Source organism: Macrobrachium rosenbergii, chromosome 4, assembly GCF_040412425.1.
Source record: "Macrobrachium rosenbergii isolate ZJJX-2024 chromosome 4, ASM4041242v1, whole genome shotgun sequence".
Taxonomy (NCBI): domain Eukaryota; kingdom Metazoa; phylum Arthropoda; class Malacostraca; order Decapoda; family Palaemonidae; genus Macrobrachium; species Macrobrachium rosenbergii.
Window position 1 is genome coordinate 47799286 of NC_089744.1, and position 15088 is coordinate 47814373.

A 15088-nucleotide genomic window follows, 5' to 3' on the forward strand; every position below is an offset into this window, starting at 1 on the left:
GTAGAAAACAACAAAACCAGAAAACTCGACGCGGCTCGCAAATGATAAACATCGAAGTTGCTGCATTCTGTAGCGTACATTTGTAACGTTTAAACGTGACATATACATATAATTTATTTAAAGCAGTTATTATAAATTTAATTATTTTTATACAAAATCTATTTTATAGTAATATCTGTTTTTATTGTATCTTAATAAATGGATATTGATACATGCCTTATTATGGTATTACAAAAGACGACTTCACAACGAGGGTAAGCGCCGAAGCGGTAATAGTGGTTTGTTTAATGTTTACAGGTCGGCTGGCGAGCCAAGTATCAGCATTGTGTTGCAAGTCAGCTTTAGGCCTTCCCTGTGATTTATTTTACGAACAGAACACTAAGGACCACCTTACTGCTGTATATTCACAATGGGGAGCGGCGATGAGAATAACGATGGAGGTCCTAGAGAAGCCAAGAAAAGGAGGACAGAAAGCACTGACAGTGCCATTAAGGGTGCTACCGGCGAAGAGTCCATGGAGCCACCGTCGGAGAAGAACAACGATCCATTCCAGGTAGGGTTGTCAAAATGACAAAAGTATTTTGTAAATTCCACTTGCCAATTGTGGGAGTGCAACTAACCCTGTGTACGGCTGGACACTTCCTAACCGAGGTGGGAAATTTTCATTAGGCTACAATGCATCCAGTGGCCTAGGCTACACATTTACAGTTGGCGGTAAATGTAAAGGAGAAGGCTGCACAATATAGAAATTGGTGTATATAGGCTAATGCAGTACAGGCGAGATACTCAGAGAAAATTACAGGGATAAGGAGAAATTTGTATTTCTGAGTATAAACTCTGCACGTGTTTGTACATTAGAAATTGGTTTTTCCTATACTTAGGGCTTCTGATAAAGGAGACTCGTTTGTTGTCGGCCAAGTGTGACGTGCCTCCCATCTCTACTCAACAGTGAAGGGGGACTGTGGGAATTCAGGGTTTTGGGTGGGGGAGAACACACAAACGAAGCAGACAGACTTACATTGTGGAAGAGCACTCCGGACGTGTAAAATGCAAGGGAGTCCTTCGTTGTGGGGAAAGAGCGGCTGAGGGAAGGGGAGGAATGTGGGGGAAGGCAGGGAGAGAGTTCCTCACGTCCCCACAAATGCAGGGGAAGGTGAGAAGCAGCAGTGGGGGTAGGCAGAAGTTTCTGTGCAGATGCAGAAGGTACTAGCACCAAGGAAACAGCTGGGGGAAGGTAGGAAACTACCAAGCAACAAGCAGAGGTTGAGAGAATAACAAGGCCGGCAAAAAACAAAACATCATCTCCTTTACCAACAGCCCTATTACTATAGGGAAAACCAATTTCCAAGGCACTAACCAGTCCGAAGGAGTTCTGAACTCATAAAATAAACTTGGAAAAAAAAATGCCATCTGATATGCTAAGAAACCAAGCCCCAACAGACTTACCTTAGGGACTCCGAGTCTGTTACTGCGGGAGTGGAGTGCGTTTTGCTGCACCTGAAAGCTGTTTTTTTTATGTATATCCAGTCTGCACTCACTGTCCTGGGGCTAAAATTCTATTTTTTTTTTTTTAAGGCCGTGATCTTGATGCAGCTGAATTAACATCTCGCAGTTGCCCTAATAATGTACGTTAAAAGTCCGACAATTGATGTAACAGTTCTCGCAGGTAACAGGCAAAGAGTGGCGGGTTATAGGCTCAAAGGAGCGTAAAGTTTACGGCAAGGAATCAGCCGGTGTACTGAAACGAAATAAGCATTTATTCAAATTGTTAAAATGGGTTGAGAGAAGAGGGGTTGGGGGTAAATGATGTCAACGTGGAAAGGAGGGAAAGGGGTTTGTATAAGAATCTGCAAAGGAAAGTAGGAAACTTTCCGAGCGGTAACTCGTAGAAGAGTCAGAAAGTTGTAATGCACCCTAAACGTTACAGCAATCAAAAGGAAACGCTTTGTATAGGTTATCATAATAACCTAACCAACCTAAAATAGTAGGCCATATTAATTAAATTAGGGTGTTTATAGAACGAGTAAAATGTAGGTTATTATACTAACCAAACCCACCTAACCCAGCATGCCCCCTTACCTGGCCAGAGGCTTTTCCCCCCTTGGACCCCCCCTTTTGCTTAAAACATAAATTATAGGTTTTTACAGTAACTAAATCAACCTAACCTATCTTAACCTAGTAGGCCGCATTACCTGGGTGGGGAGGGCTTCACCCCTCCTGGACCCCCCCTTTGCTTAAAACATAAATTGTAGGTTTTTACAGTAACTAAACCAACCTAACCTAACCTTGTAGGCCGCATTACCTGGGCAGGGGCCTTTGCCCCCCCTCTTAAAGAAAACCTGAAATAATTAAACAGAACAAAGTTAAAGTATATTAACCGAAACTGTTATAGTTACCTAAGGGTTATGAACTGTTCCAACGCAATCAGACGGGTGCAACAGTTGGAAAGACGATAGTCTAACCTGTGAGGATCGCATATGAATACCCTCCCACACCCCCTCCAATGGTGGGAGAAACTTCTCAATTCCTCCTGAAACCCCTTGATTCCTCACAGTTCCACAAGGGTGCTGCCCCATTCTTCGAGGCCTATCCTCAATTGTAATTCTGTATTGTAACACTTATAAGGTAAACGTCACTTGGAGGGAATACATTAATGTACAGGAGCAGTAATAATTGTGAATAAGGAACTCAAGATACAGGTAATCAGAAAGAAAAGCCATTTATAAAAAATGAAAACAGAAAGAAGTATAAGTATCTCAGTATGAATCCAAACATCATTTCACCCATTCCAAACCATTCGTTTGGGTTGTAGTACAAAGAATTAGGAGGGTATTCCTCAACGTACAATTAACAGTGTAACATGATTGGTTGCATAAGTATTTATAGGCTTCGAACCCCCCAGCCCCCCTTTTTCCTCAGTAAGGAGTCGGGCTGCGTACCAAAAGCTCCCCTGTAAAGTGCGCATGTGTGGCAGCATTCGAAATAGCAGTAGTAGTGAAAGTATTTGTCTTTGTATTGGCTACCTTTGTCGTCTTGTTCCTCCTGTGTTTGTGTAAGGGTTTTTCATCTCTGTAATGCGTACACAGTAAAATTTGATTGCCTTCTCTCCCCCCATGTTCTGCCCCACCCTTAACCCTGCTTTCCCTAGGGGTCCCCTAAATTGTTTGATAACAACAAGCGGGGGAGGAAATCACCCTGCCCTGGAGGTATACCCCACCCATAACCCCGCTTTCCCATCGGGTCCCTTAGCTCGTAGGATGAAGTTCTGTGGTTAATTACAGGTTAATTACAACCTTGCAACAAAAATTGAAGGTAAATCCATAATTAGCAAACAAAAAACTGTAGAGAAAGTTAAGTTGGAAGGAAATCACCGCTGCGGAGCTACTAATTAGTGTACCGAGAAATGTGCCATCTTTTGTTCATGTTTTTACATTAATCTCCAAGTGGCTGGTACCATAGAGGCCAATACCTAGAGGGAGAGATTGGACAGTCAAGTGACTGTTGCATGCAAGTAGTGGGTAGAACTGTAGTATGACTTGCCTTGTGTAGTTAATCTGGAATTTTACTTTTTCTACAGTATTTTGGTTGCTTACCAAGAATTTACCATTATTTTGTGACGGTCAACTGTAATTAACCTCAGAACTCCATCCAACAAGGTAGGCAATGCAGGGTTTTGGGTGGGTTAGACCACGGGGAGTGAGAGCTGATATGTTATTGTATGCTGGCCATCCCAGAATGCTATGGCGCATGTGCAGTGTTGTAGAGGAACTTTTGGTAAAAAGCAAAGAGGCTAATTGAGGAAAATGAGGGGAGAGGGAGGAACACAATCAGATAGATAAATATCCAGCCAATTATGTTACAATACGAACTCCAAATTGAGGACAGCCCTCTTAAGCAATTGTACTAAAGGCAAACAGAAGTTTGAGGAAATGTGGCGATAGGGAGGGATGGAGAGTGCTCTCACCAGGGCCATCCACCCTGGCTAAGTAACATGGCCAACTAGGTTAGGGAAGGTTAGGTTAGCTCCTTTTTTAATAGGTTTCCTTCACCGGGCCCCTACCCTTCCCTTAGCCGATCCCTTTTTGAACATATGGCTCTAATAAATCTTGCACATGCCCGGAACAATAACAATAACATGCCTCCTCCCTCTCTCCACCCAAAACTTTGCATTCCCAAAGGATCCTCAACCTTGTTGGATAGAGATGTAAGGTTAATAATAATTGACCGCCAATAAACAACACCACTGCCTTCGTCATCAACACTCAGAGTATAGGAAAACTCAATTTCCAAGGTAATAGTCCATGCGTATTCTATAGTATTACCAAATAGGGCACCATTGCTGTGTGTTGATTCCCAGAAATGGCAGTGGCAGTGACTGCACAGACCAGCAGCGACAGAGCCAGTTCTGGCACCCAGTGCTGGGCCATTAACTTTGTTACATACAGAAACAGGATTGCATACATAAGAACAGGGATCACATTTCACAAGTAAGTGACATATTTTCATTCCTGAAAATCTTTATAACTGTGATGAAACAACCTCAAAAAAGTAAATGTGTTAGATCACAGTCAACGAGCCTACATGTCTGCTTTTTGAGCTAATACAACAATGCTAGTAATGCTAATAAATTGGCATGTAGGGTTACCCTCAGTCCATATAACCATGGTTAAGTCTGACACTTTTCCCTACTACTAGTATATATTATATATTTCAATCAATGTTTTGGTTTGGAAATCCATTACGCGGTAAGCTTATTTCTTGCTTCTAGTTAGCGTAAATGAATCTCTAGATACTTTATTGATATGGGGCAAGGTTATTTTTTGTTATACGAAGTGTTTTCAAGTTGAAATGTAACTTAAATACGTCTCGTTGTGAAATTAATTGAGCTTTTTTTTTTTTTTTTTTTTTTTTTTTTTTTTTTTTTTTTTTTTTTTTTAATAGATGACATTGGCCGTTTGGGGCTTTTGTTTTGTGTAAAATAAATCAGGATTCCGTTCGGTATTTTCATTTCATCATAATACAGTCGGTATTTTCATTTCATCATAATACAGTAGTTTTGGTTAAAATACTTTCTCTCCAATTTTAATTACGGTTGAGTTTCGTCCATGTTACCGATGCACGATAATTTATAGTCATTAGCAGCTTGAACATTTTCTCAGCTTCAGCTACAACTTGCAGCTTAAATTTAGCAGTATATTTCCTTGCCGATCTTTTATCCATACCGAATAAGGGTATAATGTAAAAATATATCAGTCCTATTCTACTTGCCGTCATTTGCACTATAACTACGGTAGTTGTTTATTACAGTGCGATGGTTGAAATACAAGCAAAACGGCTGTTGTTTTCCGATTCGGTGATAAGCAAAACAACAGTTATTCGGTCAGTTGTTTATGGCTATACGCATTTACGCAAGAGTATAATATTATTAACAATACTTTTATCATTCTCTTTTACTTTTTTAACTAGAAGATGGGGTAAAGAGATGGAGGAAAAGAAGTTGGTCTATTGTAATTTGATCTCTTTTGCCTGATTATACTCTGCTGCCTGCGCCCGATCGAAATTTAAAAATGTTTATGAATATTGTTGTATGGGTATTAATTGCTTACCTCATTGCAAAATCGAATTATTGTAAGGCGAATTATCATAACTCGAGCACTACCTAAGTATTTTAATAGTTTTATCACAAAAAGTGCATTTAGTCATGAAAATGAGATCAAAATACAGTAATTAGTGAATATTTCTCAGTGAAAAATACTCTGAATGGGCAGATTTTCAGTGAATAATGCGTATATATGTTTAAGCGAAATCCATGAATCGTGAGACCACGAATACAGGGGGTTTACTGTGTCTGCAAAACTTTATGGCTTAACTGTAGAAAAAATATACCAGCAAAATTATATATTTTTATTTCTGCATGCAGTAAATATTGTATTTAGTAAATGGTGCATAGTCATTTGACAGTCTTGAAGGACAGCTGAGAAAACACTGTTTAAAGAGAACAGGGTTTCATACTAGATTGCATTAGTTGCATCATTGTTTACATAATCAACACAGCAATAGCGCCAGGCAGTGCATGTCACAATTGTTTGGCTACAATAGGCTGACCAATCTCTCCCTCTATATCTGTGGCTGGTACTAAACATAGTGGAAGCTCCGTGGAATGCTGTTTAGTATCCCCAAGTACCAGCCACTTGGGGAATACCTAACGTAAAAACATAAACGAAACGCGATGAATTTCTCAGATCTCATCTGTACTGTATTATAAACACCATTTTCTACATTGTTTAGCGGAAAAATTATATGAATAAAGGGTATCTGTGTGGCCATCTCCTTTACATTTTCCCAAAAGGGAAATAGGTCAAAATCATGAGTTGAGTGCAGAAGGGGGTCATGAATAATTATTTAGGGGGCCCCAGAACAGGTTAGGACACAGTATCCAAGGTAAGGGTAGGAAAAATTAAGTTTGGTTAAGTCATATTCCTTCTGAAATGCCTACTAGGTCTACAGCAGTCCTGACCCCATACTCTGCACTCACTCCACAACAAATAAGCTGCTTACTAGGCCTATACTAAAGCCAAAATGAAATGAGCTCTCTGGTGGGGCTGTTTGGGTCCTCTCCTCGTGTGTTTAATCTCCACATATCTGCCAAATCTATAACAACAACAGAGATGAAACAATTTCTCCCATTACAAATATCAAACATCATCTATTTTGTTACAGAATTCTAAGTTGATTACATAGGTTCACGATTGATAAAGTTTTTTCATGCAATAACAAGAAACGGAATCAGATTTTCTATCAACATGGCATCTCATTTTGGTACTGCTGCCAGTATTTCAAACAGCTCCACGTGTGTTTAAATCCACGGATAAGCAGCTTGAGACTGTCTCCATTGAGCACTTTCAGTGGTCACGGTATGTTTGGAGGCATTTCCCCTTTCTACAATTATCTTGATTTCTTAATATCATGGTAAAGAATAAATTAGTAAGCAAGGAAATATGAACTAAAGCATAGCAAAGAGTAAGTTGGACGAGTGAGAAAATAAACAATCGCATGCAAACAGATAATAATGATAAATGTACACTCGGCAAAGAAAAGTGACGATACAGTTTTCATTAGATATCGTTCATCGAATTTTAATTTTTTTCTTACAGAAAACACATAAACTCCGTAAATTTACCTGAGAATACGAAAATACAATGCAAATTATATCATATATATTAAATTTGCAAAACAAAAACTTTCAGATACTTAAAACCACCATGGATGTCCAAAGTAATCAGAATTTCTCAGATGACTTCGTTCATAGATATCTAAAAGATAGTGTATGGATATCTTGGTGTAGTGCTGTTTATCAGAATGGCAATATTTACTCGTTTTCCTTTATGAACAGGCTTATTATTGCATCATCATACGAGGCAATGATAGTTTCTATAATTTTTACACATTCATATTTATATTTCACAGTGTTAATTAGAGGTCAGGTGGAATTAATGGCAGTAAATGATGTGACAGCTAGGGTAGGTTGACCAAATCTATTTAAATTCGCAAGAGCTCTCTCTATGATGTGCAGAGTATGCCAAAACATACTATACAAATATAGTATCGCTCAATCTCTAAAAGAAAAAAATAATAAAATGAGTAGCTCTACCTATAGGCTTTAGGCCTAGGCTTACACAACAGCAACTCTCTCTCTCTCTCTCTCTCCATTGCTAAAACATACTATACAAATATAATATCGCTCAATCTCTAAATGAAAAAAAAAATAATGAAATGAGATCTACATATAGGCCTAGGCATACACAACAGCAACTCTCTCTCTCTCTCTCTCTCTCTCTCTCTCTCTCTCTCTCTCTCTCTCTCTCTCTCTCTCTCTCTCTCTCTCTCTCTCTCATAACATTGCATTCGTTCCTTTATTGTTCCCCATGTTTTTCGTTGGACATTGCTCAAATTTAACTCTTGATTTCATTATGGAAGATCGCGTTTCCAATTACGCAAGCATTCCGTTCGTTGTGGTGTCGTAAATTCATCTGTGTAAGGTTACTTGGTAGATTATGTCGAAAAATGATATTTTAATGATAAAATAAAGTTTGTTCATACTTACCTGGCAGATATATATATATAGCTGTAATCTCCGAAGTCCGACAGAATTTCAAAATTCGCGGCACACGCAGTGGACGGTCAGGTGGTTAGTACACATTCCTGCCGCTGGGAGGCGGGTATCAGGAACCATTCCCATTTTCTATTCAGATTTTCTAACGCCACTGTCTCCTGAGGGGAGGAGGGAGGGCAATATGAATATATATATCTGCCAGGTAAGTATGAACAAACTTTATTTTATCATTAAAATATCATTTTGTTCATGAGACTTACCTGCCAGATATATATATAGCTGAATACCACCTTTGGAGGGGGGTAGAGACAGCCAAGAATTAGGGAAAAAACAAATTTATAGATAAAATTACTTTGGTTCCTTACCTGATAGCATAGCTGACTGCGTGGTTACTGTCACCCTAGTCTGCTTCTGCTTTACTAGAGACCCCAGCGAGGTAGTGACCTATATAGCTGGCGACTTCTAGATGATCTGTCAGCGGGGGCGTGACCACAATGTGACTAGATCATAGACCATACAATGAGGACAAAAGAGCATTACCAACCACCTAACCAACACCTAATATGTTAGTTTGCAAAGGATTGGGATGACTGCCTCCATCAGTCGACCCAACAACCATAAAAAAAAAAAACACAAAAACCCTTCCTAATCAAGATTAAAGGATAGGATTAGAGCTACCCCCTGTCCCCAAGGTTGTTGAAGCAGCAATGTATGGTCCCAGCGAAAAGCAATTTTCGTATGCTACCTTAACATCTCGCAAATAGTGTGAGGCAAACACCGAATCGCTTCGCCAATATGTGGCACTGAGAATGTCACTGAGTGCCATGTTTTTCTGGAACGCCATGGAGGTAGCAACTGCCCTCACCTCGTGAGCGTTAACTCTCAACAACTTGAAGTTGGAGTCGTCACAACTAGAATGTGCCTCCTTAATGACGTCCCTAATGAAGAATGCCAGTGCATTCTTCGACATAGGTTTAACTGGTTGCCTCACAGAACACCATAAATTATCCGAGGGACCACGAATGTCCTGAGTCCTTTTAAGGTAGAACTTGAGAGCTCTAACCGGACATAGAACTCTCTCAGGTTCCTGTCCAATAAGGTCTGCTAAACCTTTAATTTCAAAGTGTCTAGGCCAAGGGTTAGAAGGCCTTTCATTCTTAGCCAAGAACTTAGGGGCTTAAAGAGCAGACAGCATCGTGTCCCTTGAAGCCCACATGACTGCTGATAGCCTGAACTTCGCTCACTCTCTTCGCCGTCGCCAGAGCCGTGAGGAATACCATCTTTCGAGTAACATCCTTAAGAGATGCAGAGTGGAGAGGCTCAAAAGGACTAGACATCAAAAACTTGAGCACTACGTCCAAGTTCCAAGTAGGAGGAATTGGCTGAGGAACCTTAGACGTCTCGAAAGACCTCAAAAGATCATGGAGGTCCTTATTGTCAGACAAATCCAGTCCTCTGTGTCTGAAAACAGTAGAAAGCATGCTCCGATAACCCTTGATAGTAGGAACTGCTAACTTGAGTTTTTCTCTTAAAAAAAGGAGAAAATCAGCAATCTGGGTCACAGTGGTCGAGGAAGAGGAAAAACCCTTCTTTCTGCACCAAGCCCTGAAGGTTGCCCACTTCGCTTGATATACTCTGATAGATGAAGATCTTCTGGCTCTAGCGATGGCCCGTGCCACCTGGCCAGAAAACCCCCTCGCTCTGACCAATTTCTCGATAGTCTGAATGCAGTCAGGTTCAGAGCGGGGAGGTTTTGATGATATCTCGCGAAGTGGGGTTGTCTGAGCAGATCTGCTCTCATAGGTAGGGTTCTCGGGACGTCTACCAACCAAAAAAGAATCTCCGAGAGGCCGCGAACTTGCGTATTACTTCTCCCAGAATTTTGAACGGGGGGAAAGGCATAAACATCCATTCCCGTCCAATCCCAGAGAAGAGCATCTATCGCAACTGCCCCCGGGTCGAGTACAGGTGAGCAGTATAGCGGGAGCCTCGCTGTTCTTGAGGTCGCGAAGAGATCCACAAGAGGACGACCCCAAAGTTTGCAGAGATCTTGGCAAACCTCCTGATGAAGGGTCCATTCCGTCGGCAGGAGTTGATGGCGCCGACTGAGCAGGTCTGCTCGAACATTTTCGACCCCTGCAACAAATCTTGTGAGAATCGAAATGTTGCGAGCATGAGCCCAAAGAAGAATCTCTCTTGCAAGGCCGAACAGGGAACGGGAGTGTGTTCCACCCTGTTTCTTGAGGTAAGCCAATGCTGTAGTGTTGTCCGAGTTTACTTGAACTACACGATTGCAAACTTGGACCTCGAAGAATTGGAGAGCTAAAAAGATCGCCGCCAACTCTTTGATGTTGATGTGCCAGGACACCTGTTCCCCTCTCCAGGTTCCTGATACTTCCTCTCCCCCTGGTGTTGTCCCCCAACCTGTTGACGACGCGTCGGAAAACAACACTAGGTCGGGGTTCAGAAGCTTGAGGGAGATCCCTTTTTCCAACTTCGCTGGATCGAGCCACCACTTCAGGCATTCTTTTACAGAAGGAAGAATTCTCAATTCCTCTTCCAAGTCTTCCTTGTTTTGCCAGTTCTCCAACAGAAAGAACTGAAGAGGCCTGAGATGCAGTCTCCCCAGGGAAACAAACTTCTCCAGCGAGGAAATGGTCCCCAGCAGACTCATCCATTCCCTCACCGAGCATGTTTCCTTCCCCAAGAAGGCCGAGACTTTTCCGTAGCATAGAAGTTGCCGTTCTTGCGACGGAGACGCTAGAAAAGCCGCTGAATTCATCTGAATCCCCAGATACACAATGGACTGTGAGGGGATCAGCTGCGACTTTTCCACATTGACCAGAAGTCCCAGGGACTTCACGAGTTGCAGAGTCAACTGAAGGTCCTCCAGACACCTTCGCTTCGACGACGCTCGAATCAACCAGTCGTCCAAGTAGAGAGAGATCCTGACACCCGACAGGTGCAACCACATCGCAACGTTCTTCATAAGAAGAGTAAACACCCTCGGGGCTGTGCTGAGTCCAAAGCAGAGAGCCCTGAACTGGTACGTCTTGTCCCCCAAGACAAACCTGAGATACTTCATCGAACGCGGATGAATTGGGACGTGAAAATAAGCATCTTGGAGATCCAAAGATACCATCCAATCCCCAGGACGAAGGGCTCCTAGTATTGACTGAGAGGTCTCCATCTTGAACTTTTCCTTCCGGACAAAGTTGTTCAGCCTGCTGACGTCCAAGACGGGTCTCCAGCCTCCTGAGTGTTTTGGGACTAGAAACAATGTTGTAAAATCCCGGGACTGAGTGTCTAAGACCTGTTCCACTGCTCTCTTTCGAGCATCTGTTCGATCAGGTCGAACAGAATTTTCTGTTTGGCAGGATGGTAATTGGGAGACAGATCTCTTGGGGTTGAAGACAATGGAGGAGGAGACAGAAAAGGAATCAAGTAACCTCTCTCTACCACTTGGAGGGACCAAGCGTCCGCCCCTCTCTCTCTCCAGGCTTGGGCAAAATGAAGAAGCCTGGCACCTACTGGTGTCTGGAGGTGAAAAGTCACTTGCTACCTCTCTTGGAAGTGACTTTGCCTTTAGGGAAAACTCTCCCTCGTGGAGCGGGTCTCGTGTTGCTTCCCATGGAAGCCCCTCCACGAAAGGGCTGCTTCTTCTTAGCCGACTGAGGAAAAGAAGTGGTCGATGATGGGGCCAAAGGACGTTTAGAAGACCTGGAAGGGAGGTCTTGGGTTGCCTTCTCTTGAAGGCTGGCAGCAATATCTTTAACCAAAGTCTGGGGGAAGAGATGGCTTGAGAAAGGAGCAAACTGCAGCTCTCCCTTCTGCGCTGGTGAAACAGACTTCGCCGAGAAAGAACAAAACAATGCTCTCTTTTTCAAAAGAGCCGACGAAAACTGAGAATCAAGTTCTTCTGAGCCATCTCTGACGGCCTTGTCCATGCACAACAGTACGCTGGATAGCTCCCCCAGACTAATGGAACTCGGACTAGTAGCCTTCGTGTGCAAAACTCCCAGACACCAGTCCAAGAAGTTAAAGACCTCAACAGTCCTGAAGAGTCCTTTAAGATGGTGGTCCATTTCAGACAGAGTCCAAGACACCTTAGAAGAGGACAAGTGGGATCTTCTAGAGGCGTCAACAAGACTCGCAAAGTCCCCATGAGAAGTCGAGGGAACTGTTAAGCCAATATCCTCCCCCGTCTCATACCAAATGCCTGCTTTGCCGGACAAACGTGAAGGAATTTTTAAAAAGAAGTCTTTCCTTGATTTTTCCTGGCAGTCATCCAATCCTGGACTTTCTTGAATGCCCTTTTGGTAGATAAAGACTTCCTCATCTTGAGAAAGCCAGGAATCCTTCTCGCTTTAGAAGAAGACAACTGCGAAGGTGGAGAGTGAGGAGCCGAAGGTTGAAAGGTCTCAGGAAACAGATCCTTAAGTAAATTAGCCAGAGTCTGATAATCAGAGGAAGAAGAAGACGAAGGATGTTTCTCTTCGTCCGAAGGCTGAGACGAAAGGGGATCTTCTTCCTCAGCTGGCGGGTCTTGAGTGTGTGGTGGAAGAAGTCCCGACTCGCCGATACGTAAGCGGGACCTCTCGCGATTTGAAGTCGTGGCTGAAACATGAAGGACATCAGAAGTTGAAGCAGGTAGTTGAGCGTCATGATGCACTGTAGGAGCGGCGTCAACACAAGAAGCCTTTGAAGCGATATGGTGAGGCGTGTGAGGAGCGTCATGGCTGGACGCGCGCGAAGCTCCATGGCTGGATACTAGAAGAGCTTCACAGTGTGGCGCGCGCGAAGCGTCATGGCTGGGAGCGCACCGAGAGTCAAGGAGAGGCGCGCGCGAAGAGCTAGACACACGCTCCTGGCGCGAATCAAGCGAAACGTCCAACTCCTCAAATCAGGGAAGACGAGTAGGGAGCCACTTTTCACGCTCTCTAGGAGACAGACGAGAAGCCCCATGCCCTCTAGCAGGCGAGGAAGACGAAGCAGGAGACGAAGGTGAAGGTCTGGACTTCTTAACAGGTAGAGTCAAATCCTTGCGACGAGGCCTGTCATTTCTACGGTCTGTGAGAGTATCCAGCTGTTGTTGCAAGCCCAACAAAATCTGGCGTGTCGGAGAAGCAACTCTCTCGGGAGAAGGGCTGAAGCTGCGAGAAGGAGAGGGGAGAGGAGACGTCTTCTTCCTTCTCACAGGAGGAGAAGCTCCAGCTTTTGCCTTAGCGCGACTGGGGCGTCGAGCAGCGTCAAAATCCGTAGAACACCGTAATTTCTTCTGCGGAGGAATATCCCCGAAACTTTCTGGGGAAGAGCACAAAACGTCTAGGGGAAGAGGACGTGAAGTGTCCTCTCCTCTCAAGCTTCTCTTGAGAGGGCGAGAGTCCAACCGAGAGCTCCAACCCCGACGTGGGAAGGACGTGTCGGAGGACGAGAAGCAATCCTTCTGGATGCGTTCCCGAGCATGATCCCTGGCAGCCTGGGTGGGGTCATCAGGACCTGCCGAAGGGACGTCAGATCGGTGGGAAGTCCCCGTAACCCTCATGCGGCTTTCGACATGCCCCCTCCCTGAGTCCTGGGAGTTCAGCAGAGGTCCAGGCCTAGAGGCATTATAGGGCCGATCTGACGCCCCCTCCACAACACTAGGGGCACTAACACAAACAACACTTTGCGCTTGAATGGCATTCACTTTATTTTCAAGAGCGCGAATTGACTCTTAACACGAGAGCCAAGGTATTACTTTCTGCAGCAACAACCTCAGGGCCCAAAGGCAACACTACAGGCTTAGGACTAATAACTACAGGGTTACTAGATGCACTCCTGGAGGAAGACCTCCTCAACCTATCACGTTCCAGTTTACGCATATAGGATTCATATTTCTTCCACTCCCCTTCAGATAATGCCTCACATTCATTACACCGATTATCCATAGAACATTCAACACCCCTACATTTCATACATAAAGTGTGAGGATCTATCGAAGCCTTCGATAGCCTCACCTTACATTCACTCGAGCTACAGACTCGATAGCTAGAGGAAGACATCTTACTTAAAGGAAAAGTCAAGAGCAAAATCAAAAGCGGTCCAGAAAAAGCGTATGCCAAGTCACAGATTCAAGTCGAATACCAAAAAACAACCAAAATACTTAAGCGACAACAAATTTCGAAATCCAAATGGCGGGGGAACTGACAACAGGTGTTGACAGTCCGGCGACAGAGAAAATCTGAATAGAAAATGGGAATGGTTCCTGATACCCGCCTCCCAGCGGCGGGAATGTGTACTAACCACCTGACCGGCCACTGTGTGTGCCGCGAATTTTGAAATTCTGTCGGACTTTGGAGATTACAGCTATATATATATCTGGCAGGTAAGTCTCATGAACAAAATGTTTATTTTGCTCAGAACTGTCGCTGCAAATTACAACTTGAATGAATACTGTAAAGCTTACTACTGCATTTAAGTAGCAATGATTTCAGAACTGTAGAATATGATTGAAAGTTATAGGAGGTCAAGCAAAAAGCAAACACATTAAGACTGAAGCTCCTCCCCCTTCTAAAGTTGCCAGATGTCGCATTAATTAGCAATATGTGTCGAAGATTTAAAATAACTGTATCCTCACTTTCCTTGCCGAGTGTACATCTACAAGTACTAACAAAATAGTTAAGATTAAGGTGGTATTGTGCCAGCACAGGATCTTACAGAGAGCACCAATTCATTATACAAATGCTCACCCCAGCAGTTACTTAGATGTAAATACTGTATGATGTGTCTTGTCTAGACAAAAATGTTAGATGTTTATCAATGGGCTATACATATGACGGTAAATCTTTGTGAAAAACAAGAAAAATATGTTATTGTTAATAGGTTGTGGAGAAGAAATGGACTGAAGGCAAATCCTAAGCAGGGCAGAATAGGAAGGAGATTAAAATACCTGGAAATGAAAAACAACCCCTATAATCTTATGATTATAGCCTC

General features: G+C 43.2%; 1 protein-coding gene across 5 annotated transcripts in view; it reads left to right on the forward strand.

The window, feature by feature from the left end:
* Positions 1-235: 235 nt before the first annotated feature.
* The window catches only part of thoc5 (THO complex 5), a 319834-nt gene continuing 304981 nt past the window's right edge, over positions 236-15088 (forward strand). For 3 of the 5 annotated variants that reach the window (XM_067096331.1, XM_067096340.1, XM_067096347.1), the window contains exon 1: positions 246-553. In XM_067096331.1, the coding sequence (XP_066952432.1) occupies positions 410-553 (144 nt within the window). In that variant the 5' untranslated portion in view covers positions 246-409. Of the gene's footprint in view, positions 554-15088 lie in introns of all 5 variants that reach the window. The other 2 variants (XM_067096318.1, XM_067096325.1) reach the window with 2 other exon arrangements.